This window comes from Pongo pygmaeus, chromosome 1 (assembly GCF_028885625.2).
Source record: "Pongo pygmaeus isolate AG05252 chromosome 1, NHGRI_mPonPyg2-v2.0_pri, whole genome shotgun sequence".
Classification (NCBI taxonomy): domain Eukaryota; kingdom Metazoa; phylum Chordata; class Mammalia; order Primates; family Hominidae; genus Pongo; species Pongo pygmaeus.
In genome coordinates this window covers 45,176,879-45,203,603 of record NC_072373.2, presented here as the reverse complement: position 1 = coordinate 45,203,603, position 26,725 = coordinate 45,176,879, and the positions used below count along the sequence as shown (strand labels likewise).

At 51.0% G+C, this 26,725-nt stretch overlaps 1 protein-coding gene across 6 annotated transcripts in view; it reads right to left on the bottom strand.

The window, feature by feature from the left end:
- Positions 1 to 26,725, bottom strand: part of PLEKHA6 (pleckstrin homology domain containing A6) — an 88,553-nt gene that overhangs the window by 36,446 nt on the left and 25,382 nt on the right. For 2 of the 6 annotated variants that reach the window (XM_054479133.2, XM_054479125.2), the window contains exons 2-11: positions 19,236 to 19,316; positions 18,130 to 18,244; positions 12,719 to 12,823; positions 11,987 to 12,059; positions 9,458 to 9,558; positions 5,806 to 5,948; positions 3,753 to 4,235; positions 1,776 to 2,292; positions 1,226 to 1,312; positions 51 to 104 (exon numbers count right to left, since the gene is read on the bottom strand). In XM_054479133.2, coding sequence (XP_054335108.1) covers positions 51 to 104; positions 1,226 to 1,312; positions 1,776 to 2,292; positions 3,753 to 4,235; positions 5,806 to 5,948; positions 9,458 to 9,558; positions 11,987 to 12,059; positions 12,719 to 12,823; positions 18,130 to 18,244; positions 19,236 to 19,316 — 1,759 coding nt within the window. Of the gene's footprint in view, positions 1 to 50; positions 105 to 1,225; positions 1,313 to 1,775; positions 2,293 to 3,752; positions 4,236 to 5,805; positions 6,009 to 6,459; positions 9,315 to 9,457; positions 9,559 to 11,986; positions 12,060 to 12,718; positions 12,824 to 18,129; positions 18,245 to 19,235; positions 19,317 to 21,488; positions 22,934 to 26,725 lie in introns of those variants that run through there. The other 4 variants (XM_063646900.1, XM_054479147.2, XM_054479142.2 and 1 more) reach the window with 3 other exon arrangements.

Genomic DNA, 26,725 nt, shown 5'->3' with positions numbered 1-26,725 from the left:
ATGCGACAGGAAGGCAGTGGGATGGTAAGGGGGGCACCAGCTCTGCCTACCTGCTGATCCAAATACTCTAGGTTTCTTTGCAACTGAAGATCTAAAAGTTCATCCTACCCGGAGCCCGAGGCCCAGAGGCCAAACAGCAACACAAACAAACAGGAACACACAAAAGAAAACAATAAAAAAAGAAGCAAAGCAGTTAAGAGTTAGCGACAAGGACAAGGGGAGGCTTCTCCCTCTGCCCTTGAGGAGTTCTCAGGAAGGGAGGGGTTGAGGATGTGGGCAGGCAAAGTAGTTCTCTACTGGACACTCCAGGGAGAGGAGGGACACACGCAGGCCCCAGCGCCATCTCTCCTAGGTCTGCCTAGGCCTCCCTGGGAGAGGTGAGTGCCATCAGAGCAATTTAGGCAGCACTTGTTAGCAGCTGTTTCTGAGTTTTCTGGAAAAATCGGTTGTTTCTGGGTGCGTGTGTTTGCTGTGGGCAAGGCTTATACGCTGTGGACACTGGCAGAGTGAGAATCAGACAGAGAGGGGAAGGAGCAGCCGCCTAGCCTCCAGCCTGCCCAGCCCTCCTCCACCCTGGCCTCCTGGTACTGTTATGGAAACGAGTCAGCAACAGGCTTTCTGGACAAGGATTCTGCCTGTTGATCCCAGTGGTCCTCTCCAACCCTCCCAAGCGGAGCATCTCATCTAGGTCTCTAGGTGGTGGCAAAGTTCTCAGGAGAACAAATTCCAGGGAGAGACACAAGTAGAAAGAGGCAGAGAAAAAGGAGGAGATGCAATTCGGAAAATTTTTTCTCCCTCAATCATATCGCTTGTATCTCTCCCCAAAAGTGGCATTCCAGGCAAAGGACAAACATGAAATAACTATGCTTCAGGGGGAAAAATTTAGAAGATCTTGCTTCTTGTTAGGAGCTCTGGCCTGATTTTTCCTGCCTAGGCCCCTTCTCCTGCATGCTGCAGAAGAGAGGGACCAGGATATTACATGCGCCCAGATCTCATCCCTCCTCCACGGCCTGTGTCACAGAGGAGAAGGGCTTATTGGCACCAAACTTGATACTGGGGCTAGAGTCCTGGCTGGGAGGGAGGAGGTATCCAGAGGCTGCTAAAAACCAGCCAGGCCAGGCACTAGGCACAGAGCGTCCCTGGAGTCCGCCCCAGTTTAGCTCCACCCTGAGTAGAGCATGGTGCGGGGAGGCCCTGAGGCAGGTGGAGGGGAGAAAGGACGTACCATCTTATCGTGGACCGTGGGGGATGGTGGGTAGTTGTAGGGGAACAGTCCTGCAGGGACTGGCCGCCTGTCTCCCAGGTAATCATACTGGAAGAGAAAGGGATCGCAGAGGTGAGGGGTCTGGCTGGGACACGGAGTTCCCCACCAGCTGAAGCTCGAGGTTAGAGGTATTTGTGTTCAGTCCCAGAGCAGATCCCAAACTGAAATGGACAGCAGCCCCCCTTGCAATGATCTGTCCAGGTCCTCAAGATTTGAAAAGACAGAACCCTCTCTGCCCTCTTATATGACGGCACGGTTTCTGGCACAACTTGGGAGCATGTACAGAAAGCAATGTTCCCACTCAAGAGGCAAAGCCATCCCCAAGACAGCTCTCCTACAGACGGAACCACAGGCCAGGGGCTACCCTGGGCAGCACTGCTGGTCCTGCAGACACACAGCCCAGTGGCCCCGTGGCCCAGATGCTCTCACATCTCTGCCTTTTCTCAATAGATGGTCTTAGGCTTCTGGGGACCTCAGGGGATGAGGAAGGAAGGGCAGGCTGGTGGCTCACCTTGGGGGAGCTGATGGATCGCCTCATCACATAGGCAGCAGGGTCAGCATAGATGTCCTCACTGCGAGGTGGCAGCCGCTCAAAACGGGCACTGGGTGAGCGGACAGGGGAGTAAATGCGGGCACGGCTGTAGGAGCCCTGGCTGGGTGAGCGGGGCACAGAGTGGGAGCGGGGCTGCAGGGACAGGCGGCGCAGGGAGCTAGAGGCGGCATCCAGCTCATCATAATAGACTGGCTGCCGGGAGGGGCTTGGGATCCAGACGGTGGCATCCTGCCGCCCGTAGCTGGCGGGCTCCTTCCACTCTCGCAGTTGGTAGGCAGGGCCACCCCCATTGCGGAAGGCATGGCGCTTGTCCTCCAGGGCCCAGGGCGGGCTGATCCGATCATAGGCTGGCATGGAACAGATGCTCTCCGGCCGCACCCCTGGCGGGTAGTACTGGTAATCATCGGGGTACTGGGAGGAGTAGGGACCATAGCACTCAGGGACCCTGCGAGACACAGGGTAGAACCTAGAGGGACTGAGAGAGAGAGGACATTGTAAGGAAGGCAGACAACACGGGCACCCCTCCACCCACCCCAGCCCCACCTCCAGGTCCCCCAGCCTAGAGCAGGGTGCTTGAATAGGTACACAGGGGCTGAGGTTTATTCCAGAGATGAGGGAAAGACTCCTGTCCTCACAGCCCCCTTCCTCAACCAACTCCCCAAGGCTGGACACTGCACCATTCAGAGCTTCAATCTTTGTCTCTTTAAAATGACATATCCCTAGGAAGAAACGTGAAGGCTTATCAGCCATCTCCATCTCAGCATGAACCAGTTTATCAGATCTTTTCTGAGAGAGGCAAATAGAAGAAAGTCTACCAGGCATCTGAAGGAGGGCAACGTAGGAGGGATGAAAGAAAGGGCGGCGTCCTGATCTATTTTATATTATTTTAGAGATGAGGTCCATTAGAGATTTAGAGATGAGGACCCCATTTAGAGATAAGGTCCATTTTATATTATTTTAGAGATGAGGTCCATTCTGTCACCAGCCTGGAGTACAGTGGGGCCATCAAGTCTCACTGCAGCCTTGAACTCCTGGGCTCAAGCAATCCTCCCACATCCACGTGTAGAGTAGTAACTGGGACCACAGGTGTGAGCCACCATGCCCAGCTTCCTGACTGTATGATCTTGTCAAGGACAGAACCAGTAGGTTCTTGGGACTCATCCCAAGTGGTTCTCCCCAGAGCAGGCCTGATGCTCCCAGGCACCAGACCACCAGCAATGCGCAGCCGCTCAGGCCACTAGAGGGCAGGTTCCTCCAGGGCCCCATGGCCTTCCTGAAGCTGTGGCCTGCAGTCCCTGGAGCTGCCCAAATCCCCAGGGAAGGAGCCTGCAGCCCGTTTGCCCTGAGGGACACCATTGGGCCCAATAAATGTCCCCAGATATTTCAAAGCCAGTCATTGGATAAAGGAGTAAATGGTCATAGATGGCCATGTTGGGACCAATGAGCTACTTTGTTTTGTTTTTTAACTTCATATAAATCATGGCTTTAAAACAATTAGAGCTGTTCAAAAATGGAATGAGTTGGTCTGGCAGTTAGTGAGTCTCAAGTGGGTGGAGCACTGGAGGAGAGGATGTTGTAGGAGGGCTCATAGCTTGGATGGATGCATGACTATAACAACTTCAGGCCCCCTCCTGAAGCCTGCTGTGTTCTGGGCTCCCCAGCACGCCATGGAGAGGCACTGGGGCGCTCCGTCCCTTCTTCTGAAGGAAGCAGACAGAGAAACCAAAAATCAGGGACAGCAGCCAGACTCTAATGGTGGAGCCACGGGGCAGGCAGGATTTGGGCAAGCCAGGAAGCATGGGATTTGCTTGGTTTCCCAACTCAGCCTGCTTCCAGAAGGTTTCCAACAGGGGATGCCTTGTGGGCTGTGACCCCACTCGCACGCTCTAGCCATAACACCGTATCAGCCCCACCCCAGCCGCCAGCATGCCTCACCTCCGAAGGTCTTCAGGCGGGGGTACCCCCCGGCGCAGGTTCACCCACTGCTGAAGCTGGTTCATGGAGCTCTTGCGCTGGGCAATTTTGTCAGGGTTGGTGCGTGGTGGGAAACTCCGCCGGTGTCCCCCAGTCTCTCCATCCTGAGGCGGGAAAGCTGTGCTCCCTGGCCGGCTTGGGGAGTGGTACTGCCAGCCATTGGGCTGGGCAGGCTGTTCCCCACCCCCTGGCACTCTTGGGCCCTCGGGGTAAGGGCTGCCTGGCTCTGAGGCTGGCTCTGGTCCAGCTGGGAGGCCATTGGCTTTCACCAGAGGCTCTTTCTTGACTTCTGGCCTCTCGGGCCTTCTCTCTGCCTTCTCACAGCCTCGGCCATCACCCTCCCCTCGAGTCTTGGCCTCTGGCTCAGGCTTGGGGAGGCTGTTGTGGGGCGGCTGCTGGTGGTGCTTGCTGGGTGGGATGTTCTCCGAGTCTGGCTTCTCATGGCTGCAGAATGCCAAGGGAGATGCTGTCAGTGACTCTAGCCCAGCATGGAGTGGGGCAGGGGGTGCCAGACTGGGAAGGAGAAGAGGAGTGGGGAGGGATGGGCAGGGAGGTGGCTGGAACCAGGATTCTATGAATTCCAATTATGCTTCCTAAGTCCCACCTCTTCATCTTCTCACTCCAGCCTGGGAAATTATTATACAACCTAACCCGCCCCTGCCCACACCTGCTGTGTTAACTCTGCCCCCCATGTCTTCTCTGCAGGTCATTCTCCACCCCACTCCCCTCTGCCAGTCTGCTTTGAGCCCAGCCTTCAAGCTATGGCATGACTAACCTCACCTAGTCTTGGTCCTCTCTGCAATCTCTCCCTGACCCAGCTCCCCAAACTGGGTTTGCACTCACATCAGTAACTGTCCTTGATACTCCAGCGACAAAGGCTTGTCACGGGGCAGCTGTCTTTCCTATAGAAAGTTACTTAACTGCCAAGAGTCTTGGGCTCCTCATCAGCAGAATGGGCATAACAATAGCTCCCCTCCTAGGACTGCTGTGAGATAAAACATGGCGGGCACCAGGAGCAGAAGTTTCTGCTTTCAAACTCACAAGCACATAAACACGCTAGTTCCCTTCTCCAAAACACATTTCTTCCAGGACTGACTTTCCGTGAGAATACAGGCCCCACAAGGGTAGGAACATGGCAGACTTTCTTCCCCTGTGTTCCTAGCACCCACTACAGTGCCTTATACACGTTTATATTTACAGTAAGTATTTGTGAAACGAATGAATGAACTCTTGGAATTATGCCCCTTGGTTGAAGCAAAGATGGAAATTTGTGACAATTTTCCCCCTACAGCTTCCCAAACTCCACACATTCAAGTGGGATTGTTGAAACATTGCTTGGTAAACATTTCTAAGATATGTGGACTTGGAGTCTACACAGTGAAGCCCCCTTTTCCTGGATCCCCCTTAGCACCTAACTCAAGACTCCACATCCAGTTAAGGGAGAGACAGACGCTGAGACCGCGGGTGACGGCGGGCGATGGGAGAGGCCATATGTTAAGAGTTTACTGCATGTTGAGTGTTTTACACGCACTCTGTGTAGGCCTCACAACAGCCCTATGAGGTAGAGTTATATTTGCTGGTTTTTGAGCAGAGGAACCTCGGGTTCAGAGAGCATGAGTCCCTTGCACTGAGGTCACGCTGCAGCCAAGTGGACAAGGTGTGATTCAACCCTGAGTTTATTTTCCTCCAAAGGCAGTGTGCTTAACACACACAGCCGAGAAAAACCAGCAAATGACCCTGACCTCTGGCTCCTGGCCAGGCCCTAACGGAACCTGGCTTTTCTCTTGGCCTCCCACAGCTCAGAGAGAAGAGGAGGAGCTGACTAGGGGAAGAGAGACTTCAGGCTCTGAAATCACTCAGCCAGGCCTCCCGCCTGGATGCAAGGAGATGGCTCACACATTCTCCAGGGCTTCAAGCAGGCACACTGGGATTAGCAATGGCCCAGAGCTGGGTGTGTCTTCCATTCCCCTCTTTATTCTTCCTGCACCCCCACACTCAATTCCCTGGCACTCACCTGTGCCGCACAGCTTGGGGCACTGACTTCTGGGCTGGAGGGATCTGTACTCGAGCAGCCTCCCCCATGGCCTGGATCCAGGCCTCTTGCTCCTCCGGGCTCTCAGCACTGAAGAAGTAGGTGCGGACCCCGGCATGCTCGGCCTGTGGGGAGAGGCAGCGCGTGGAGCTGGCCTCAGCCTCATCCACCCAGCACACAGTCACCTGTTGGGAGAAGACACCAACACCCACAGAATGGGCAGTCAGTTGGGCCATTCCCTGCACCTGAGGCTCTTCCCCATGCGGAGCTCAGGAGCAAGGTGAGGAGGAAAGCTTGCAGCTACCCCGAGGGCTCCAGCTGGTACCCAGGTATCCACCTTGGCTGGCTCTCTGGGCACCATTAGGCAGCCCAATAACCAGATCAGCCTACTTGCCCCACCTGGGGTAATTAAAGCAGGAGGGACAATGATCACACCCATTCTCCCGGCAAATTCCATGTTTGATTTCGAAGGCAATGACCCCATGTCTGGGAGAGAGGACCCCCTGAGCACATGCCAATCTTAGCCCCAGCTTCACTGCTGAGAAGCTAGCACTGTCTCTTCCATGTGGAGAGACAGCCAAGCCCCTCTCTGCGGGCATGCAAAGCAGGCACTGGCATACAGATGGGGCACACTACCTAGTTGGCGGCTGCGAGCAGGTACTGCGGGCGGGAACCCAGAAGAGAGCTCCTGTCCAGAGGAGGGGTCCTCACACGGTCAGAAGGAGGAGAAGCAGAGAACAGGTCAACCAAACACCAGAGGGAGAGACAGAAGACGACGTGGCAGGAAATGGTGAGGAGCACAGGGAAGGGGGAAATATTCAGATTCTCCCCTTCTACTCAGCGTCCCCCCTGGGAATGGCAGCACCCAACAATGCCCAGTTCTGCCTACCAAGGGGTGGGGAGTGGAGAGCTTGCACCAGGGAAATTCGGGCTGGTGGTGGAGAGTGAGTCAGGGAATCGCAGTGCTAAGCCTGGCTCTGCTCCTGACCAGCTCTGTAACTGCAGACAAGTTGTGGTTTTGCTCTGGTCTTCACTGATGCATCTATTTCACGGGAAAAGAGTCTGCCTGGTGAAATCCAAAGTTCTTAGGCCAAAGGAAAAGAGGCCACAGGACTAAATTCTTTCTGGGACCTCAGCATACTTCCCAGCGAGATCCTCAGTAGCCTAGCTTAGCCCACTCAACAGGGGACATCTAGCAGTGATTCAGAGTCTGGGATGTGAGCCTCACTCCAGCCTCTGACCCCTTGAGCCCTAAATCCTAGGTCTCTGGGGGTTGAGATAGCTTCAGGGCTCCCCTGAACAGTGACGTCAAACCCACACCCTCTAAATGCTCAAAAGGTTCCTCAGCTGCAGCTGGTCCCACCTCGCCTCCACCTGTCCCCAGCCCTCATTTTCTTTCTGACAGGAGCCATTACCCAGCAAGAGGCAGGGGTGGGCCTCCTTCTTCTGGTCCCCACCCTCCAGCAGAGGGCTTAGCATGTAGGCGGAGCTCGGGGCAGGTGTGGGAGAGGGCAGGGGAGGTGTTGACAAAAAGCCAGTGAAGACGTAAGAAGCTGAGACTTGCGACGGATGGGGGATAGAGAGACCAGGGGCCCAAGCAAGTCTTCTGGGTGGAGAACACAGGGTTATTGTAGAGCGGAGACACACAGGCAGGGCTCGTGGGTGTGTCCTGGGGCGGGTGGGAGCGGGCAGCAAATGAATTCCTCAATTCAATGAGCATCCAGGGAGCAGCCTGTGTGTGTGGAACTCGCTGGGGGCACCAGTCACAAGGAAGGCAAAGACAGGCTCTTGCACTTGAAGCGCTGACAGTCACGCTGGGGGACAAAACATGCCGCGGGAAACAAGGAGAGAGCAGAGGCACAGGGACAAGTGCTGTGACAGGAGAAGGCAGAGGGCCTGGGAAAAGACAGGGCCATTGATGGGGAATGGGCAGGGGCGCTGGCCTGGAACTATGAAAGGAGGCCAGAGAATTGAGGGAGCTGTCCCAGCGGGGCAAAGCCCCTGGAGCCTCTGTGGGGCCAGAGTTAGGGAGAGGTTAAGGCATTCAGCAGTAGCCTGGGCAGAAACAGTTCCTGGCTCATTCTTAGCCATCCGAGAGTTTCACTCAGTGGCCACAGCAGGACAAGCCTCCCATCTGTCTCAGCTCCCTTCCCTTCCCTGGGGAAGGGCCATGGAATAGCCACAATCAGAACCCTTTGTGGGCCACTGAGCACAGCCCTCAGAGTCAGGTTTAAAAGAGGCAGCGCAGTGAGGGGGAAGGAGGCGAGGGGCTGGTGGGCAGAGAGGTGATATCTGGGATCTGTGGTGGAGGGAGTGTGTCAGTCACTCGGGGATGTTTATCTCACGCCTGCTGCTGGCAGAGCTCCGAGCTGGAACGTGTCTGTGTCTCTGCACAGGTCTGGTGGGGAGGGTGAGACAGGCTGTTTGATTGTGTGTGTGGGTGTGTGTGTGTGTCTGTGTATAACAGGACTACTTGTTGTTGGTTAAACAGCCTGTTCCTATTTCCCCAGCTAGAACCGGCTCCCTGGAGTCAGAGTTTTATTAATTGTTCATTCTCTTCACACTTCTGGCATAGAAGACCCTGGGAGGCTGGAAACTAATTATGTGCCAAATAAGTCCTTCTTTGCTCCCTGTAGCGGGCCCTGTGCATGCTGCCCAGCTCTTTTCTGTGGCCAGGTGACTGGAGCCTGAAGGACAGGAAGGAACAGAGTCCCTTCTTCTAAGGCTCTAGAAGCTCAAGGAGTGACCTACAGATCCAATCATCTAATATCATAGCTTTGAAGGGTCTTGGACAGCAATTGTCAATTAGGGGAGAGAGGGCTTTGTACCAAGAAAATGTGTAGTTGATACTATAATTTTATATTTGGAAAATGAAAAGGGACCTATGATTTTTGCATCATAAAATACAAAAGGGCATGAGATTTTTATAGTTTTTGATGGGTCATGAATTTTTAAATGTGGAAAAACACTGGCCTAGGATGAGCCAGCTCCAGGCACATCTTTAACGGGTGGCTCCCCAGGGGTTCAAGGCAGTGATATTGAGCAGGCAGGAAAGGCCCATTTTCCTGTGCACTTGTTCTCTCAAATGGTTTCTTCATAAGATTTGCAGTTCTTGTGGAATGAAACTCAACTTCTAATATTCGCTAAAGATTGAAATTTGACTAAGTTTGACTTGGGGGTAGGTCCAGTTTCCTGAAACCATGGTGGGGAGGAAGCCTTTCCAGAAAATGTCTCAGAACCCACCAGCCACAGCTCCTGCCTCTGCCCAGAGGGATTTCCCAGGGGCAGGCACTGGGCAAAAAGTCCAAGGACTCAGAACATAACTATTCCTGCCCCAGTAACAATTGTGGTGATGCTGAAACACATCTCTACTGGCCCACTCTTGGGAGAATTGCCCACCCAACCCCCAAGAGAGGAGGAAGGTCCCAGCATAGCCTTGCTCTAGCCTTACAAGAGACTGTGCTGAGTCTAGGGGCCATTACTACGCCCCCTCCCCCCACCCACCACCACTGCTATGACCACTACCACCTGGGATTTCTTAGGGCGATGGCTGTTGGCCCTTCTCCATTCCCGTAGGCTCTAGAAGAGCAGGCCTTCCTTCCCCACCTGCCCTGGGAAGGGAAGGCCAACTGACCTTAAACGTGTGTTTCCGGCTGATGTTGTCTGAGGGCTGCACTGCGGCTACCCGGAAGCTCAGGAGGGGGATGCTGCCCAGGATACTCTCTTCCTTCTCATCTGTCAGGGAGAGAGGCACAAGAAGGGTGTGCATGTGTGTGTGCACGTGCACGCATGCGCCAAGAGTTGGGAGGAGTGTATTGCCCCTCCCTGATAAATATCAATACATATTTGTTGTTCACTTCCTGTTTGTCAGGCACTCAGGGCCACCACACATGCTCCGAGAGGACATTCCCTGGAATTAGGGAGTGTGGTGGCCCTGGAGATGCTGTTCCAGACACTGGGACTACAGAGGTGAATAAGAGAGAAGTAGTGCCTACCCTAAAGGAATTTGCATTCTAGTGCACAAATAAACAAAGAAATAAGAGCTGATATTTTGGAAGCGTTCAGGCACTGTTCTAAGTGAAATGCCTTAATGGATTTAATCCTCCCAACAAACCTATGAAGAGGTACTATTATTACCCTCATTTTATAGGTAAAGAAGCTGAGACACAAAGAGGTTAGATGATTTATCCAAGATTACTTAGGCAACAAGTGGTAAAATTGGTCTTCAAACACAAAAACTGAACTCCAAAGCTAGCATTGTTGACCACTATCCTATCTATCCTGCCTCTCTAAATGAGACAATCCCAGCAGTGACATATGCAACAAGGTGATGGGATAGATCATTGTAGAGTGGACTATCCCACCTTCTGCTCTCTGGTGCCTCTGGGTAACTCTTTCTAAGGTTCTCCCTGGCACTCAAAGCCTGCTTTGCCCTTTCCTGCTGCAGATCTCTGCTGAGGTTCTATGTCTCCATAGGAAAAGGCACCCCTGCATGGAGAGCTCTGGCCCTCTCCGCCCTGGGATCGGGCTAACAGTCCAGCTATTACCTAATTCATCCCGGATCTCCAAAGGAGCCTGATGGATTGGCTAGTCAGGTCCACAGCTGGAAGCAGGAGGCAAGAAAGGGCAGGGAGTGCTCTGTGGGACAGTGTGGGGGACAATTATGAGACCATGGCAAGGCCCTCTCCACTTCCCTGGGATCACTATTTGTTCCCCAGGCTGGGGACTCTGAAAAGCCTTTGGCTGGGGTTCAGAAGAAACCTCTGTAGGGTATAAACTCCTCAAGCCCTGCTTCTCCTCCTACTCATCACATCTACACGATACTTGGCCCACAGATCAGCTTCTCTGTTTGGACCCCAGCATGGTACCTGGAGGAAGAGGTAAACCAGAGTAGTAGGAGGCACTTGGGGTTGGACCCCAGGGCTGCCTTCAGGAGAGCTGAGGCTCTTGTCCTCCAGAGATGGAGCCCCTGCGTGGCAGAGTCCAGACCAGCATTTAGGGGAGTTCTGGGTCCATCTCTTTGTGAACAGTGACCCCCATTTTGGTGTGTCCTGAGCCTTTGGGTTCTCAGCTCTTTGAGGTTCTACCCCCACTGCTTCCCAAAGACTGTCCTCTGCAGAAACCCCCAATTTTCCTCCAGTTTCATTCCCACTCTGGCTCCACTGTGGCCCCATATCCTGGAGGCTCAGCCCTCGGTCCTGGGCCTGGGCAGATTCCTCTCCCTGAGTCTTGGGCTTTTCTCTGGGACTGGACTCTGTATGCTCAGCCCCTTCCTGATTTCCGTGCTTGGGGTTCAGGTGGCTGCAATACAGCAACCAGCGACAGCAGTGCTCTGCAGGGTCACTGGGTACAACCTTTGTTTGCCAAAGTTAATGATTCACTGAATTGCTCCCAGGAGGACTGGAAATCAGGGCTGTGCCCTCCTGGGCCAAGGGAGTGAAGGAAAGAGCCTCTCCTGCTTCATAAAAATTGTACCCTCTCTCCTCTCATCCCTCATGTCTACTTCCTCCCCTGCATCCACCTGGCGCCACCATCACTGACCTCAACTCTTGCTGGTGCCCTCAGCCTGCCTTGGCACAACTTTTAAAAATAGAGAGTAGGGAGAGGGTGTTGGGGTCGGCAGAGAAGGTGAAGCCGGAGGACATGTTCACTCATTCAGTATTGACTGAGCACCGACTAAATGGCAGGTAGTGTTTTAGGTGCTGTGGATACAGCAGTGACCAACACTGACAAAAGTTCCTGCCTTCACAGATGGGACTGTGCATTCCAGTGGGACAGGAGGAAAGGCCACACACAAGCTCCAATTAGTAGGTGACCTACTAGTAGTGACTAGTGACCTCCTCCTCTTTGTCCTCATCCTCTCTCCCCATTCCTCCAGGATTTTACCAGCCATATGACCACCTTGTTCACCCAGTGTATCGCTGGAACTCTGTCTGAAACCTAGCAAGCATTGTTGAATGTGAACTGAATGGGTGAGTGAGTGAGTGTGTGAGTGAACAAGTGAGCTTTGTTTTTATCCTGCTGCCACTGGTGCCAGGACCACAGTGGGGAGATCTGCCCTGCTGGTGCCCATCCAAAGCCAAGCTTGGGGATATGGCAGAATGAGAAAGAGTAGTGGGTCCTGGCTTCCTGCCATCCCTGCCAGTCCAAGGGCCAAGCTCACCTTTATAGTAGAAGAGGCAGCGATCCACCAGGACGAACCAGCGCTTGTTCCACTGCTTAACCCCGGAGCTGGCCTGCGGGACATGGGAGAGGCAGATATGAGGGCTGCAAGCCGGACATGGACAAGGAGATGGGATGCAGGGAAAAGGGCACCATGTCAATTATAAGGACATCCTGGCCCTAGCTGCGGCTCTGCTGTTAATGCACGGCAGCAACCCCTGGAGACCTCAGATGCAAGGAACTGACATTAGATTATTGCCTGTGACCTTCCAGTTGTGTCATTCAGTGCCTCCCCTGGGGAGGATAGCAGGGGCAAGAGATGGGCAGAATGAGTGAGTGGAAGGGCAGGCAGGGATAGTGGCAAGGCCAATCTGGTGCCAATCGGTGGACCCTAAACTAGCAGGAGACACCCCTACCCCCACCATAATAAGCAGGACCTGCTGGGGAGCTAGTGGGTTGTTCCCATGGGGTTGGGGATTCAGCATGTTTCAAGGTCATTGCATCTGTCCATCAGGAAACCGGGCTGGGCTCCCAAGTTTGAGACAAATTTTTCTGTGTGATTTTGGGAAGATACTCAGTTTCTCTGAGCCTTTATAAAATTAGGAGACTCATTCACAGAGACAGCAGGAGGACATACCAAAAAAATACACGGCCTGTCATAAGCACAGAGGAATCCTCATTCTGTGAGGAGAAGGTGGAGGCTACAGTGGCCGGAACAGCAGGGTGGCCTCACCTGTTTGAAGAGCCAGCCTGCCTTGGTGACAGGTGCATTGGGGTTCCGCTTCATGGAGTGTGAGCGCTTGCCAAAGGCGATGGCTTTGCGGGCTGTGCGAGTTGCCTGGGGGCAGAGAGAGAAGCTGACCTAGGTCCCCAGTCTCCTCCTTCCTGCTCTATCTGCAAGGGAGCCACCCCTGCTAGAGCTGCTTCTCCCTAGGGTTAACCCTGGGGTGCCCTCACACCAAGGGGCCCAGATGTGAATCTTGGATCTCTTACTAACTCAAGAGCAGGGCCTTTCAGTTCTTTGGCAATTTTTCTCATTTCTAAAATAGGGCTCAAAATAATAGTTCCAAAAAATAAAATAATAGTCCTACCTGTCTCACAGTCTTTTTTTTTTTTTTTTTTGGAGGTGAAAATAATAAGATTTCCAATTTCACTCTGGCCTATCCTACTCCCAACCTCCTACTCCCTCTCTCTTCCACAGTGAGTTCTGGAAGTTAACTCCCTGCATCCTCCTGCTCTGGGAGTCCCGTGCATCGTCTCGTGCCCAACATAACACAGAGCCAGGAGGAGAGACGGGTGTTCTCCTAGCTCTGTGTTGCCACGTGGACCCTGTCATTCTTCCACACTCTGGCAATAGTCCACCTTTCTGGAAGCACCACTGCCTGATCTCCCACTGTTTAATCCTTCTCATCACTGTCCGCTTCTCAGTCATTCTTTCAGTCTAAGGGTTTTGATGTTAGTCCTCCTCTTCATTCTGTCCTGCATCACTGTGGAAAATCTCCTTGCTCAGGAGCATGACCCATCAATGCCCTAGCTTTATACAGCCTTGATGTCCTTGGCTCCAGCACCCTCCACCTGCACTCCAGCGACGCTCCTAGGGCTACACCTTTAATCTTCTCAGCACCCCAAGCCCCTCCGTGGCTAACATCTTCACTTCCAGGATTCCTGCTTTCTGATCCCAACATTCCACCCTTTGGGTTTTCTCACTCCATTAACTCAACACCAGCTTTTCTACTCCATTGAGGTCCCCAGCTCTTCAATTCTTGTCTTTTTTTCTAGATCCGTCAGCTCCTCCTGGTTTTCATTACTTCCCTACAAAGCCTGGGCCCATGGTGGAGTATATCAACCGGGCTCTCAGAAACCCCCTCTATTGTCTTCCTACCTCACCTTGTCTAAAACTCAATACGGCACTCCAAATTAATCAAATTATGTACTCTCCCTGTACTCATAGCCAGATTAAGGTGCTGCTGGAGAAAAAAAAAATCACACTGCCATACAGATGAGGTTGCCACAGAGCCACAGTCCCAATCCCAGGAGGCTCAGCCCCAGATGGCAGCTCCACCCCACACCCTCACCATCCTTCCCAGCCCCCTGACCTCCCCTGCCTCTGCCCTCCTGACAGTGGACCTGCTCCTCCACAGAGAAATTTGAGGCTATTAGACATGCACTCCCTCAATGTCACACCCTTTCACCTAGAAAATGACTGTCCTTACACTATCTTTGCCTCTTCCCCTCCAGTGTCAAAAGAAGAGGTGCTGCTCTCCTTCTAAGGCTAACACTTCTAACCCGTTGTATCCTCTGAGACTTAGCTCCACTGATCATCTCCTCTCAAATATGTTTCTGATGCTTCCTCCTCCACTGATGTCTTCTCCTTAGCAAATACACTCAAGTCTCTCCATCTGAAAATGTCTCTGTCTCTCTCTCATGCTCCCACACACATACCCAAATTCCCCCTTCAATATACCCAATGTCCACTGTGAGATAATACCTTCCCTTACTTACTCTTCAGTCCTAGGCTCCTGGGAAGAGTCTCAACTTTCTCTCCCTCCATCTCTCCTAAACCTCTTCTACCTGTTTTCTGAAATGGCTGTTGCACTGTTATGGAATTAAGGCCACTCACTCTAAAGCACTGAGCAGTCTTAATCTTTCTGACTTTCCTGGAACTCTTCTTTGGATTTCTACAAGACTATTGTTTCCCTTTCAATACCTCCGTCTGTGGCCACTCCTTCTCAATCTCCTCTCCTTCCACTCTCCAAGTGTTGGTGGGCCTCAATCACACTTTTATTATTTTATTTTTATTTTCTCATTTTTACATCGTGCCTGTGTTACCTCATCCATACCCACTGCTTGAGCTATGAGCAACATGATAAAAGTTCCCTAAGCTATAGCCAAGACCTGTTTTCCAGCTCAACCCATTTTATATCTGCTTGTCTGCCAGGATTAAGTAAGTGCAAAACTGAACACATTCTCTTTCTAACCAAGCCTGTTCTGTACTTCTCATCTTGGTGAATGGTACCATGAGCCACTTAGCCACCCACCCCAGAACTTCACGTTATCTTACATGGGTCCCTCATTCCTCTGTTCCATTACACAATCGTGTATACAGGGCTGATGAATCTGTCTTCTTAATAGTTCTCAAATCTGCTCTTGCCTCTCAAATTCCACTATTGTTGTCTTAAAGGTCCTCATCACTTCTTGCTGTCTGCCCTCTGCAATGAACTAAGGTTTTTTTCCAAAACACAAATAATCCTATTTCTCTCTTGCACTCATCACTTAAGAGAGAGGTTGGATTCCTCAGCATAGCACAGAGGACAGGTTTGTGAGATATGGCAGGGCCTGTCACCCACCTTCTGCCCCTTCACCAGACAGGCCCTGCCTCTGGTTCTCTCCAACCTCCTGTGCCTTTCGCAGTGTGCTCCCTGGCGTTGGGGGAGGACCCATCTTCCCTTGGCCACTGTCAAGTCCCAACTTATGCTTTAAAGTTTGCTGCAGACTCCCCCGCTCCATGAAGTCCTGATCCCCCGAGTGGTTAGTTGCACACTACTCTCCACACATCTGTACAGTCCAAGCCATGGCCCGTGGGCCACATGCAGCCCAGGATGGCTTTGAATGCAGCCCAACACAAACTTTCTTAAAACATTATGATTTTTTTTTCTTAGTTCATCAGATATTGTTAGTGTTAGTGTATTTTATGTGTGGCCCAAGACAATTTTTCTTCTTCCAGTGTGGCCCAGGGAAGCCAAAAGATTGGACACCCCTTGCCTAAAACCTGTCACAATGCAGCTTTCTATCCCCTCCATTGCACCATGAGCTCTTTGCAGGGAGGAACTTTTGTCTTTTTCATCTCTTTATCACCAGAGCCAGCAAGGTGTCCAGCCATAACAAGCACTCAGCAACTGTTTGTAGAAGGAAGTAAGGAAGAAATTGGCCTTTATTATAAAGTACTCCCACAACAGTGAAATAACATTATTATCTGAACATTACTAACAAAAATACACATATAATGACTGAGATTTGCCATTGGAAGAAGTCACCACAACCTTATGCAAATCTCTAAATCCTTCCCTTTTCTCTCAGTCCACCACTTTCATAATTCTACCTCCTCTCTCCATGGCCTAGAGACTGCCACCCATAGTTTACCATTCCAGACAACCTCCCACTAACTCCTGAGTATCCTGGCCTCCTATCTTTCTGCCACAGCTTCTCGGCAAACTGAGGCTAATCCAGCTACCTGCCTTCCCTGCTCTCACAGCCAGGCTATGAGCATGCTGGAGGAAAACCACGCAAACCTGAAGATTTAGGGCTGCACAGAATCACACTCAACTGCCCCGGATGATCCTTTGAAATTATAGGGCAACATTTCATGTGTCCTTCATTGACCATCATTCCTGTTCCCCAAACATGTATCACGTATTTTCTTTTTTTTTTTTATTATACTTTAAGTTTTAGGGTACATGTGCACAATGTGCAGGTTTGTTACATATATATACATGTGCCATGTTGGTGTGCTACACCCATTAACTCGTCATTTACATTAGGTATATCTCCTAATGCTATCCCTCCCCTCTCCCCGGATTAAGAAAATGTGGCACATGTATCACGTATTTTCAAGCTCCCAGTCCCGCACCTGATGCTTCCCCACCCACCCCATTCCTCTCAGGAGAAAACCCTGCCTCCTACTTTCCCGCACAAGTTGAGGACATCATGTGAGAGTCTCTTTAATTTCCTAGACACCCACTCCCTAGCCTCACATGCCTTTTTTAATGCAGTTTCAGGAAGAGGTGGCTTTTCCCCATCCAGTCTAACAGCACCTCTGCATCTGACTCCCTCTGTCTCCATAGAAATGTGACTTACTGGCTGTCCTCTTTCTCCTGAACCTACTACCTACTGGCCCGTTCCGTTCACGCCTCTGACATCTCAAAACAAAACCAACAAATGAAACCTCCCTCCAGTCCTGTGTTACCTTCTAGCTTCCATTCCCTGCCCTTCCATTTCCCATCACAGTCAAGTGTCTTTAAAAACACTTTTTTGAAGTATTTCAAACATTTCTGAAAAGTAGGGAATAATATGATGATCATCATTTCATGTTGTTTTTCCCTAATAAAACAAGACAACTGGAGCTAAAACTCCCTCAAGCCCCTCCCCAGTCTCATTACCTTTCCTTCCTCCCTAGAGGCAACCACTGACCCAAAATTAGTCTTCCTGTCCATGATTATGCACTTCTACTGCAGATGTTCCTATAAATATGTAGTACTGCTTTTCATGTCTGTACATTTACATAAGTGATATCATATTTCTCATATTCTGCCACTTGCTTTTTACTCAACATTATATTTTCAGGATTTATCCTTGTTAATACATACAGCTCCAGTTCATTTTAATTTTTGGCAAGTGCTCCATTATGTGATGATATACTACCATTTGTTTTCTAGTTCCTTAGAAGAGCAGTTTCTACGCTATGCTCTTCCTACATCTCCTCTCCCATCCCCCCTTTTACCTCTCCAGCCTGCCTTCTGCTCTTCTCACACCACTCAAACTGCCCTTGTCAGGGTCCCCAGTGACTACATTGCTGCTAAACCCAGAGGACACTTTCAGCCTTTGTCTTCCTGGCCCTCTTTGCAACATTCTTCTCTAGACCTCCTTCTCCTGGGGCTCTCTTCCTTCCTTCCCCTTCTCTGAGCTCTCAATCACCATGACCTTCGTGACTATCCTTCAAGACCAGTGGTTCTCAATGAGGTTGGGGAGATTTTGTTCCCAAAGGACAACTGACAATGTCTAGAGACATTGTTGACAGTCACCCCTGGAAAAGAGGTGCTACTGGCATTTAGTGGGCAGAGGCCAGGGATGCTGCTCAACATCCTACAATGCACAGGACAGTCTCATAGCACGACGAATCACCCAACCCTGATTGCTAGCAGTGCTGAGGTTGAGAACCCCTGGTCTAGATGTTGGTCTTCTACGAGGTTCTGATCTGAGCCCTCTTCCCTTCCTACTCTCCACTCTCTTCCTGGGTCACCTTGCCTACTCTTGGAGCCTGCAGAAATAGCTGGACAGGCTACAATTTCCTAGGATTCCCAGAGATCCCACTAAACATGCACTGAAGATGTTTCCAGCCCAACAGCTTGCCTTGAGGGCTGGACTTACCCGGACGCTGGGCCGCTCTGGAGGGACCTCGGACACCATGTTGTGGTTGGGTATGTCACTGTTGGTGGTAGCCGGGCGTTTCCCACCTGTTTTATTGGACATGTCCAAGGCCGATCTGATTTCAAGTCGACCAGAAAAAAGAGATTGGTGAGATCCAAGAAACAATGGAAACCACCCATCCTTTTCCCGCACCCTGCCACCCACTGTTTCAGCATCAGCACAAAATTAGATCTCTTGAGTGCCATTGAAGGGTCACCTCAGCCACTCCTTCAGCCTTTCTGAAATTATATGTCAGTGATCTTGGACATTTATTTTATTTATTTTTTGAGACAGGGTCTTGCTCTGTCACCCAGCCTGTAGCACAGTGGCACAATCAAGACTCACCACAGCCTTGAACGCCTAGGCTCAAGTGATCTTCCCACCTCAGCTTCCAGAGTAGATGGGACCACAGGCATGGGCCACCATGCCTAGCTAATTTTTTTTTTTTTCTAGAGAGATGGGGTGTCACTATATGGCCCAGGATGGTCTTAAACTCCTGGACTCAAGTGATCCTCCCACCTTAGCTTCCCAAAATGCTGAGATTACAGGCATGAGCCACCTGTTCCCAGCCCTGGACATTTATTTTAAAAGTCTAGACCCTGCGGCTCCAGAAATCCTTTCCTTCTACCTTAAAAGACACAACTGCCTAGTGGCCTATGAGAGTAGATTAATTATCCTCTTTTCTTTTTTTCTCCTTTTATTTGGTGAGCCAGGATCCACAGTGAGAGGAATTAGCATTTGGCTCTCGTGATCATATCAGATTTTCTCAGCGCTTCCCTCAAAGGCCCAAGGGTGCTATGCCAGCCTCACACCTGTCTTCTACTCCATCAGCTCAACCTGCGGGGTGCACCAACCTGGCTTTTGCTAGACCCTAGGAAAAGTGGATGAGGGTGTCAAGCCAGATGGGTCTCAGATGCTTCCAGTCCTCAGAACCGAGGTGAGTGACTGCAAAGGCCTTCTGCTTTCCTTCCCCTCCCTGTTGCTTCTGCTTTCCAGCTGCAAGGAGGCGGTGGGATGGTAGTGGTTAAGGGCAGAAAGGCCAAACAGCAAGTAGGGGACACACTTACATTTTCAAGTCAAATTTTTTGTTTTCCTCTGGGACCTGGCCAGTCACTGGGTGTAGAAATGTGTTCCGTCTTTCATTGTGGCTGTAGAGGGAAAAACAGAAGAGTTGTGGTAAAGATGAAGAAGGCAGAGACAAAAGCCAATGCGTGGACAGACCCTGGGTGGTGACAGGGACAGGTGATCATGTAAGGAGCTTGTGCTTCTGTCCTCCAGGGGGACCCATGGGAGGCCTGGGCTGACATCTGGATGAGGGTGGGGGCGGGGTGGGGGAAGGAAGAAATGAAGCCTGGTCACCTCCCACTAGTCAGTGCTAACTACTTACTAGAGTTCTCTGAGGCTGGAAATAAGCCACACTGAACTCTTTCAGTGGTTATCCTAAGTGTGGGGAAGAGGGGTTCCAGCAGCCAGTTCAGCACATCAGGACCTCACGCATGGCAGGTTCTCTCCCAGGGACAGCGTCTGCCAGTGAGCCACATTAAAAAAAAGCCCCCCCATTATTTGCTGAAAAAACTTTCTTGTGACCTTGGACTCCTCCTCCTTCTCCTGCTTTATGCTCTGTCTCTTTCTTAAAAGGAAATGGGAGCTCGAAAAATTCCATTCTTGAGCTTGGGCTTGGACCCACCCACACCCTAAGTCCAGGGTCTCCTGTCTAAGGGCTGCTTGATGTCATTGAGACCTCAGGGGCTGTCAGGCATGAAGGTCAGTGCTGGCTCAACAGTCCAATCTCATTAAGGGATGCTGTGGCCAGGAGAGGGGCAGGGTGTTGTGAGGACGGCATGCCAGGAAGCAGAAGGGAGCAGGAACCAGGGGTTGGGGGGTGGGGGGTAGGTGCAGAGGCAGATGGGGAGCAGCATCGTGGAGGCTCCTTGGGAAGACCTGCTGTGGCTCCTCCGGCTGGCTGAGTGTCAGGATAGTTCCCCAGGAGGCTCTCAGGGGAGATGGGGAGGAAGGCAGCAGACAGAGCACAGAGGGGCTGATGCAGCGGTCTAAGCCATAATGGCAACCCCTGAGATGGATCCGGTAAGCGGTGACTACTTGGCAAGAATGTAGCAGTGGAGATTCAAGCATTCAGCCAGTGGAGGGACTAGATGAGTTAAGGGCCTTTTCGCCCATCCCTCTTGAGAAATACTGTGAGAACCCAGAGTAGGTGCCAAACTACCGCAAGGAACAGGCACTAGGACAGAGGCCACGGAGACAGGGCCACTCAAGCACACCCACAGCAAAGAGCCGGCTCTGCTTGACAAGTGGCAGGTCAGCCAGCAGCAGAGGAAGGAGATCTTAGCTTAGTCCCTTCAGTTGCATCAGAGAAGGAAAATAACCTTTTGGGGGCCCCCTTTCAATAGCCCAGGACACATCCCAGCCCTTGGGCTGTCTGCTAAAGCTAAAGATAATATCAAAGAGTGTTTTTTTCAGTTTCCAAAGCTATCATGCTCAGATGTAATCCAAAGACATGCAGGAGATAAAAGCACAGCAGGCAGTGCCTACAGTCTATGTGGAAATCTGGGCTTCGCAGCCCAGGCTTGCCAGCCAGGACCCAAAACCAGGCGCGTGTCCACCAGGCCTGGGTTCTGAGTCTAGCACATTGATAATCCACTCCCCACTTCCCAAACTTTATTCCCACCTCCCTCCCAGGTCCAACAAGGACATGCTCCTCAATTGAATCACAGGGGATCTTTGCAAGGAAGGGCAACTGTTTCCCGTTACCCTTGTCTGCCCCTGAATCTGTCCCATCTGGTGGTCTGGGGGGCAAGCAGTCTGTGGCAACTATGGTGTCCTTTGAGATGTCAAGTTGTCTGCTTTTTCTCAGTGGTGCAGGGCACCCACCCCCTGCCCTGACCCTCCAGTCTCCTTCTGCTCTGCGTGTTCCCGATGGTAACTGCTGGAATCTTCCCTGCAGGCACTGGCACAGACACACACACACACACACACACACACATAGAAGCGTACACACACACAGTCTGCTGCCAACCATCACAAGACTTCTAGGGAATGGCACATCTCTCCCAGCCCCAGACTTTCCTACCCAGCAACCCCTTCAAATGACGTCCTTATTCTATCCCGGCACTACCAATTTCAAAATAGCTTCCCCTTCACAAGCACTGCAATGCAGCAACCATTGACCTAACTATGCTTCCTTCTCCAGGTCATCTCAAGCAGACCCCTCACTCTGAAGCCGCCGGATCCAAGCAGGATAAGCTGCCAACTGAGATTGCTCTGACTTGACTTGGCTCATGATCCGTGGAAGAAATCCCTACCTGACACGTCGATCAGCCCGAAACTTCAACATCTTTTTGGCAGCTCCGTCCCCAGGTTGGCAGCCTCAAAGGACCCACCGGCCACCCTGATCCTACCATGCCTCTGAGAAGTAAGTCCTCTGGTCCAACTCGTAAGGCTGTGGCAGAGATGCAGAGCTGTCGGTGGCAGAGTCTCTGGCAGTTCCCCCTCCTCCTGACTCTGGCTCTGGAGAACCAGGAGGGCACTCTCCTTGGGTGGTGGTAGGGGTCACCTAGGTGCTCTAGTAGGCCCGTGGCTTCCTGGTATTCGGCCAGAATGCTACTGGTCAGAGGACTGGAGGCAGAATAAACAAAGAGGGGATGATATCCTCCCCATTCAGCGCCCCAATGAGAAAATGCTGAAATGGAGAGACAGGCATACACGGAGCAGGTGTAGCACTCCCAGGTAGTCCGACCTCAGTGAGCTAAGAACGCAGAGTAGCTGGGCGGGTGAAGGAGTCTGGGGCTGCATTCCCATCTGCACGGCTGAAACTCATGCCAGCCCGACCTGTAGGGAGACAGTCCTCCCCAATTCTCAACCCACAATACAGGCTCCTGAGCTGAAAATCAACTTGCTTCTCAGAGATCCTTCAGATCCTGTGGGCATAAGGGTTAAATGAAGCTCCAGATTCATCTGCTGTTATTGCTGCCGCTGCTGAGAAGCTGAGATTGATTGAGCAGGTCTCCTTTCTCTTCTGTCAGCCTGCCCAGCCTTCTTCTGTGTGGACAGGAGCATAATGAATGAAGATCCTCTGCCCCGTCCCTCCGACTTGCTCCCCTCAGACAGCACGGGGTTGCTTTTCCTCCCTGTGTGGCGGTCCTACCGAAGAGAAGCAAGTCGACCAGATGGGCGTGGACGTTGTGGAACCAGAGCTGGTGGCTAGGATGGGGCTGCTCAGGCAATATTAAAGGAGAGCTTCCTCTCAAGGCTTGCAAGGAAGAGGGCAGCAAATGGGGCTTGAGAGGGGGTCATTGTGTGTTTATGGCTGAAAATCTTCCCAGACACGAGATGATACATTCCAGCTGGTGACTGTCAGATCTGCTCAGAAGCAAGGAGGTTTGTATCAATGTTAATTCCTCTGAATTCTTCAGCGGCTAAAGATGGTCAGCGCTCCCCGCTTTCCTAAATGTCCTTCATGTCTTAGGATCCTTGGACTGCAAGGGCCTTCCGAAGGTCATCGCTGCCATCCCCCTGCTTCTAGGCAAGCCGGTTCTCCAATCAATCCTCATTAAGTTCCTTGGTTTTCTGTAAAGAGTTCTAGCAAAGGAGGCTCCAGACCCACTGTTATCTTATCCTGCCAAGATGTTCTTTTTGATATCACGTTTCAGTTCCTCTGGCTTTCTATATCATTCCATTTTGTCTTCACATGACAGATTCCTTTTTTGACCAACGTGGTTCTTTTTAGCAGCACCAGGCAGTCTGTTGACATCACAGTCTGTTGCTATGGCAATTCTGTGACATCACAACAGACACTGAAAGGAAGGGGCTAATCGAATTTTTTGGATCGAGCAAGAACTTGATTGGGGAATAATGTGATCAGTGAATGGAAAAGCAAATGGACAACATTATTATTTAACCTATAATTAGACAAGTTGGTAGGATACAACTGGGGTCAACCGCTGCTGATATTTAAACAGCTTAATCTTAAATCCAGAAGGTCAATATATTCAGCTATTTCATGGGACTTTTGCAAATGATTTATCCTGGTGACAGGAAGCCTCGGTTTTCAGATCACATCCTTTCCCTGTCCCTAATCCAGTTTCTTGGGCCCTCTCCTGATGCCGGCTTGAGGTTCCTGCCCATACATAACAGGTGCTCGATAAATATTTGTTGAATGAATGAATGAATAATAGAAACTCTCCAGCCCTGACTTAATTTTTAACCACCTGCATTTGGAGTTTGACATTCTATCGCCAAGGGCTTCCCTATCTTAGCACTCTCTTAAAATTAATTACTTCCTCTCCATGAGAGAAGCTCTGCTTCTGCCCCCTCACCCCCTCACTCAGCTTCCCTGCCTAGCTCCCCCTTGAATACATAGCTTGGCTTTGATCCACCTTCAGTAGGAGGGGAAGAAAATTAAGCTCATCTGCACAGAAGGAGGAGGGGGTAGGGGTGCTTTGGGAAAATGAGCCTTCTTCCTCTAGAAGGCAAAAATATCCCCTTTCTCTTCAAGCTGAGCTCAGGGGCCTCCCACAGCCTTTGCTTAAGCTGCAAGTTAAATTACTTCTCCTATGCCCTGTAAAGATAGCACAAGGGAGTAGGAACGAAGGAAAGCTCAGGGGCTTCCCCTGCTCATCGAGAGCTCTGAAATCCTCTGAATTAAGTCTGCACACAGAATGTCTAGCAGCAGTTCTTTCCCTTTGCCAATAAACTGCAGAGTATGGCAGACTTTCATTTTAGTTAGACATCAAGAAGAACTTACAAGAGGCAGAACATTAAAAAGGGAAACAAGGACAGGTAATCCGTTTCTCCTTCCTCTCTCCTTCCTTTTGGGATGTCAAAAGGCTTCCATTTGTCAAGGACAAATGATTATGAATCCATGAATACATATCCAAATGTACCTTTCAAATTCCACCCAAGAGAAGGGAAAATCTCAAGTGGTAAAGGAGATTGTGCGGTGGAGGTAGAAACAGCCCTAAACTCCAGAGCAGTCCAGTAGGTGGTCACTTATCCACAATGAGGGTGGCCCTGATGGCAGTGCCATCAGTGGAAACAAACACGGCAGGACCAAACATTCAGTCCAAGATCCAACCTGAGTTAGGAATGTGACTTTATTTCTTGGGCCCTTAGTTTTCTCATGTGTAAATGAGGTACCTTCTAACTATATGAAATAATAGTGCTCGCTTCAGCAGCACATATACTAATTCTATGAAATAATAGCTGTAAACTTTCAAGATGTAGACCATTTTTTGCAGAAGAGATAATGGCTATGATCATTCTACTTAAAAACAAATTAAGATATATGCCAGATGCAGGAGCGAAAAAATGAAAAATACTTAGTCCCAGGATTAAGAAGATCGTGTATGGGGCACAGGCTGGGAGTGCCAGGGGCAGGCACTCTGGAAGTCTCAAGACCAATAAATTACAAAGAAAAGAAGCAGATCCTCTCCATTTTTCCAGGCCTTTGTCTCTGCACCTATTTAAAGCTTTCTTGTAGTTCAAGAGACATCCTCAACCTCTACAGTACCTCACATAGAGATAACTCTGCATTGCTTCATCTCCAAACGTCCCCCTGGAGAGTCAGCCTCCACGTGCAGTATACCTGGCACTACACTGTCAAGAATGGCAAAATTTATCCAAGTTTCATGATCTTTTGCAGGCATGTATGTTCACACATGCACACACACTCCCAGGCTGGATGCCCAGAACCCCACTGTGATCAATATTGAACGACTGGAGAAATACTCCACTCCTTCCACCCACTGGCCTCTCTTGATTATCTGCTGTACACCAAGCTGCTTCATTTCCATAGCTCCTGAGAATCTGCTGACAAAGAATTAGCCCTGGCCCGGCTTCCCCATCCTGAGGACGCCTTGGGTTCCAGCATTACAGCTCATTAGGTGGAGAGAGGTTTGCGTGAGAGGCAAGTGGAAAGGGGGTCCCATCCCTCCCACTTCTTTCTTTCTCCCAGCTAGCAAATTCCAAGCCGAGACTGTCCATGCTCCAGAGAGGATTTCTGCTGCCACAGAGGAGGGGAAGGTGGGAAGAAGGTTGGCTCCTGCTCTGTGCCTCCCCATCTGGATCTCATCATTATTTTCAAGGAGGCTTATCTGCTCCAGCATCCTGTCCCAATCAAAAACCAACTCAGTTTATGTTTCCAGCCATCTTCATGCACCTGATTCCTGAGGCTCCCCCTGCCATTTCCAGGAGAAAATACACTTTCCTAGCCACTTCTCATCAGAGGCCCTCTGTTTTCCCACCTATTGCTGCCACATAAAGAAGAGGTCAAAGAGGGTCAGGCCCTGGCAGCACTTCTAGGTATTTGCAGGTGGGAAGGAGCCCCTCCAAACAACACTGCCCTAGCCAGGCATGGTGGCACGTATCTGTAGTCCCAGCTACTCAGAGGCAGAGGCAGGAGGATCACTTGAGCCCAGGAGGTCGAGACTGCAGTGAACTATGATCGCACCACTGCAACCCAACCTGAGGCACAAGACCCTCATCTCTAAAAAACAACAGAGCAAGGCCCCCATCTCTTAAAAAAAAAAAAAAAAAAAAAGGCCAGGCGCGGTGGCTCACGCCTGTAATCCCAGCGTTTGGGGAGGCAGAGGTGGGCGGATCACGAGGTCAGGAGATCGAGACCATCCTGGCTAACACAGTGAAACCCTGTCTCTACTAAAAATACAAAAAATTAGCCAGGCCTGGTGGCAGGCGCCTGTAGTCCCAGCTACTCAGGAGGCTGAGGCAGGAGAATGGCGTGAACCCGGGAGGCGGAGCTTGCAGTGAGCCAAGATTGCACCACTGCACTCCAGCCTGGGCAACAGAGCGAGACTCTGTCTCAAAAAAAAAAACAACAAAAAACAGAGTAAGACCCCTGTCTCTAAAAAACAACAGAGCAAGACCCTCCCGTCTCTAAAAACAACAACCCCAACTGTTTCTCTTCCATGTGCTCCTTGAAGATCAAAATGCCAGTTCTCTGGGTGCTGGGGACCAGCTGCCAGTGGCTGTCACCCAGCCTTGTATTTGCTTTCACCTTTCTTCTCTGCCCTTGCTCATCCCCCCTTTGATGCCACAGTTATTTCCAAAGTGTCAAGAAGATGGTACCTCCCTGCCCCAAGCCAGTTTATTGAAATGTCCTAAGCTGCTCAGCTGCATGTCTAGGGGACAAGACCCATACTGTTCCCTTTCCTGCTTCACTCTGCCCAGCCTCACTGCACCCCCAGCCCCATCCCAAAACCTGTTATGGGCAGTTATGGAAGGCTGGGGGCCTTCTACATGAGCTCAGCTCCCACCACAGGCAGAAGATAGAAGAGATGGCTCCATGGACAAGGGAGAGAAATCACAAATGAGGGGGCCAGGTCCAGGTTTCTTCCCTTCCAGCCCAGGTGCTGTCCTTCCCCCATTTTCTCACTGTAGTGTCTCCCAGCCCCTGCTCTGGGCCTGGGTGGTCCCTTATTCCTATGAGAGGAGATAGGAAGGCCTAAGATGGCAGACTGAGGGCAGGACGGCAAGGTGTACTTCAGTCAGGGTAATGGGTTCAAGCTCATGTGTGTGCACACGT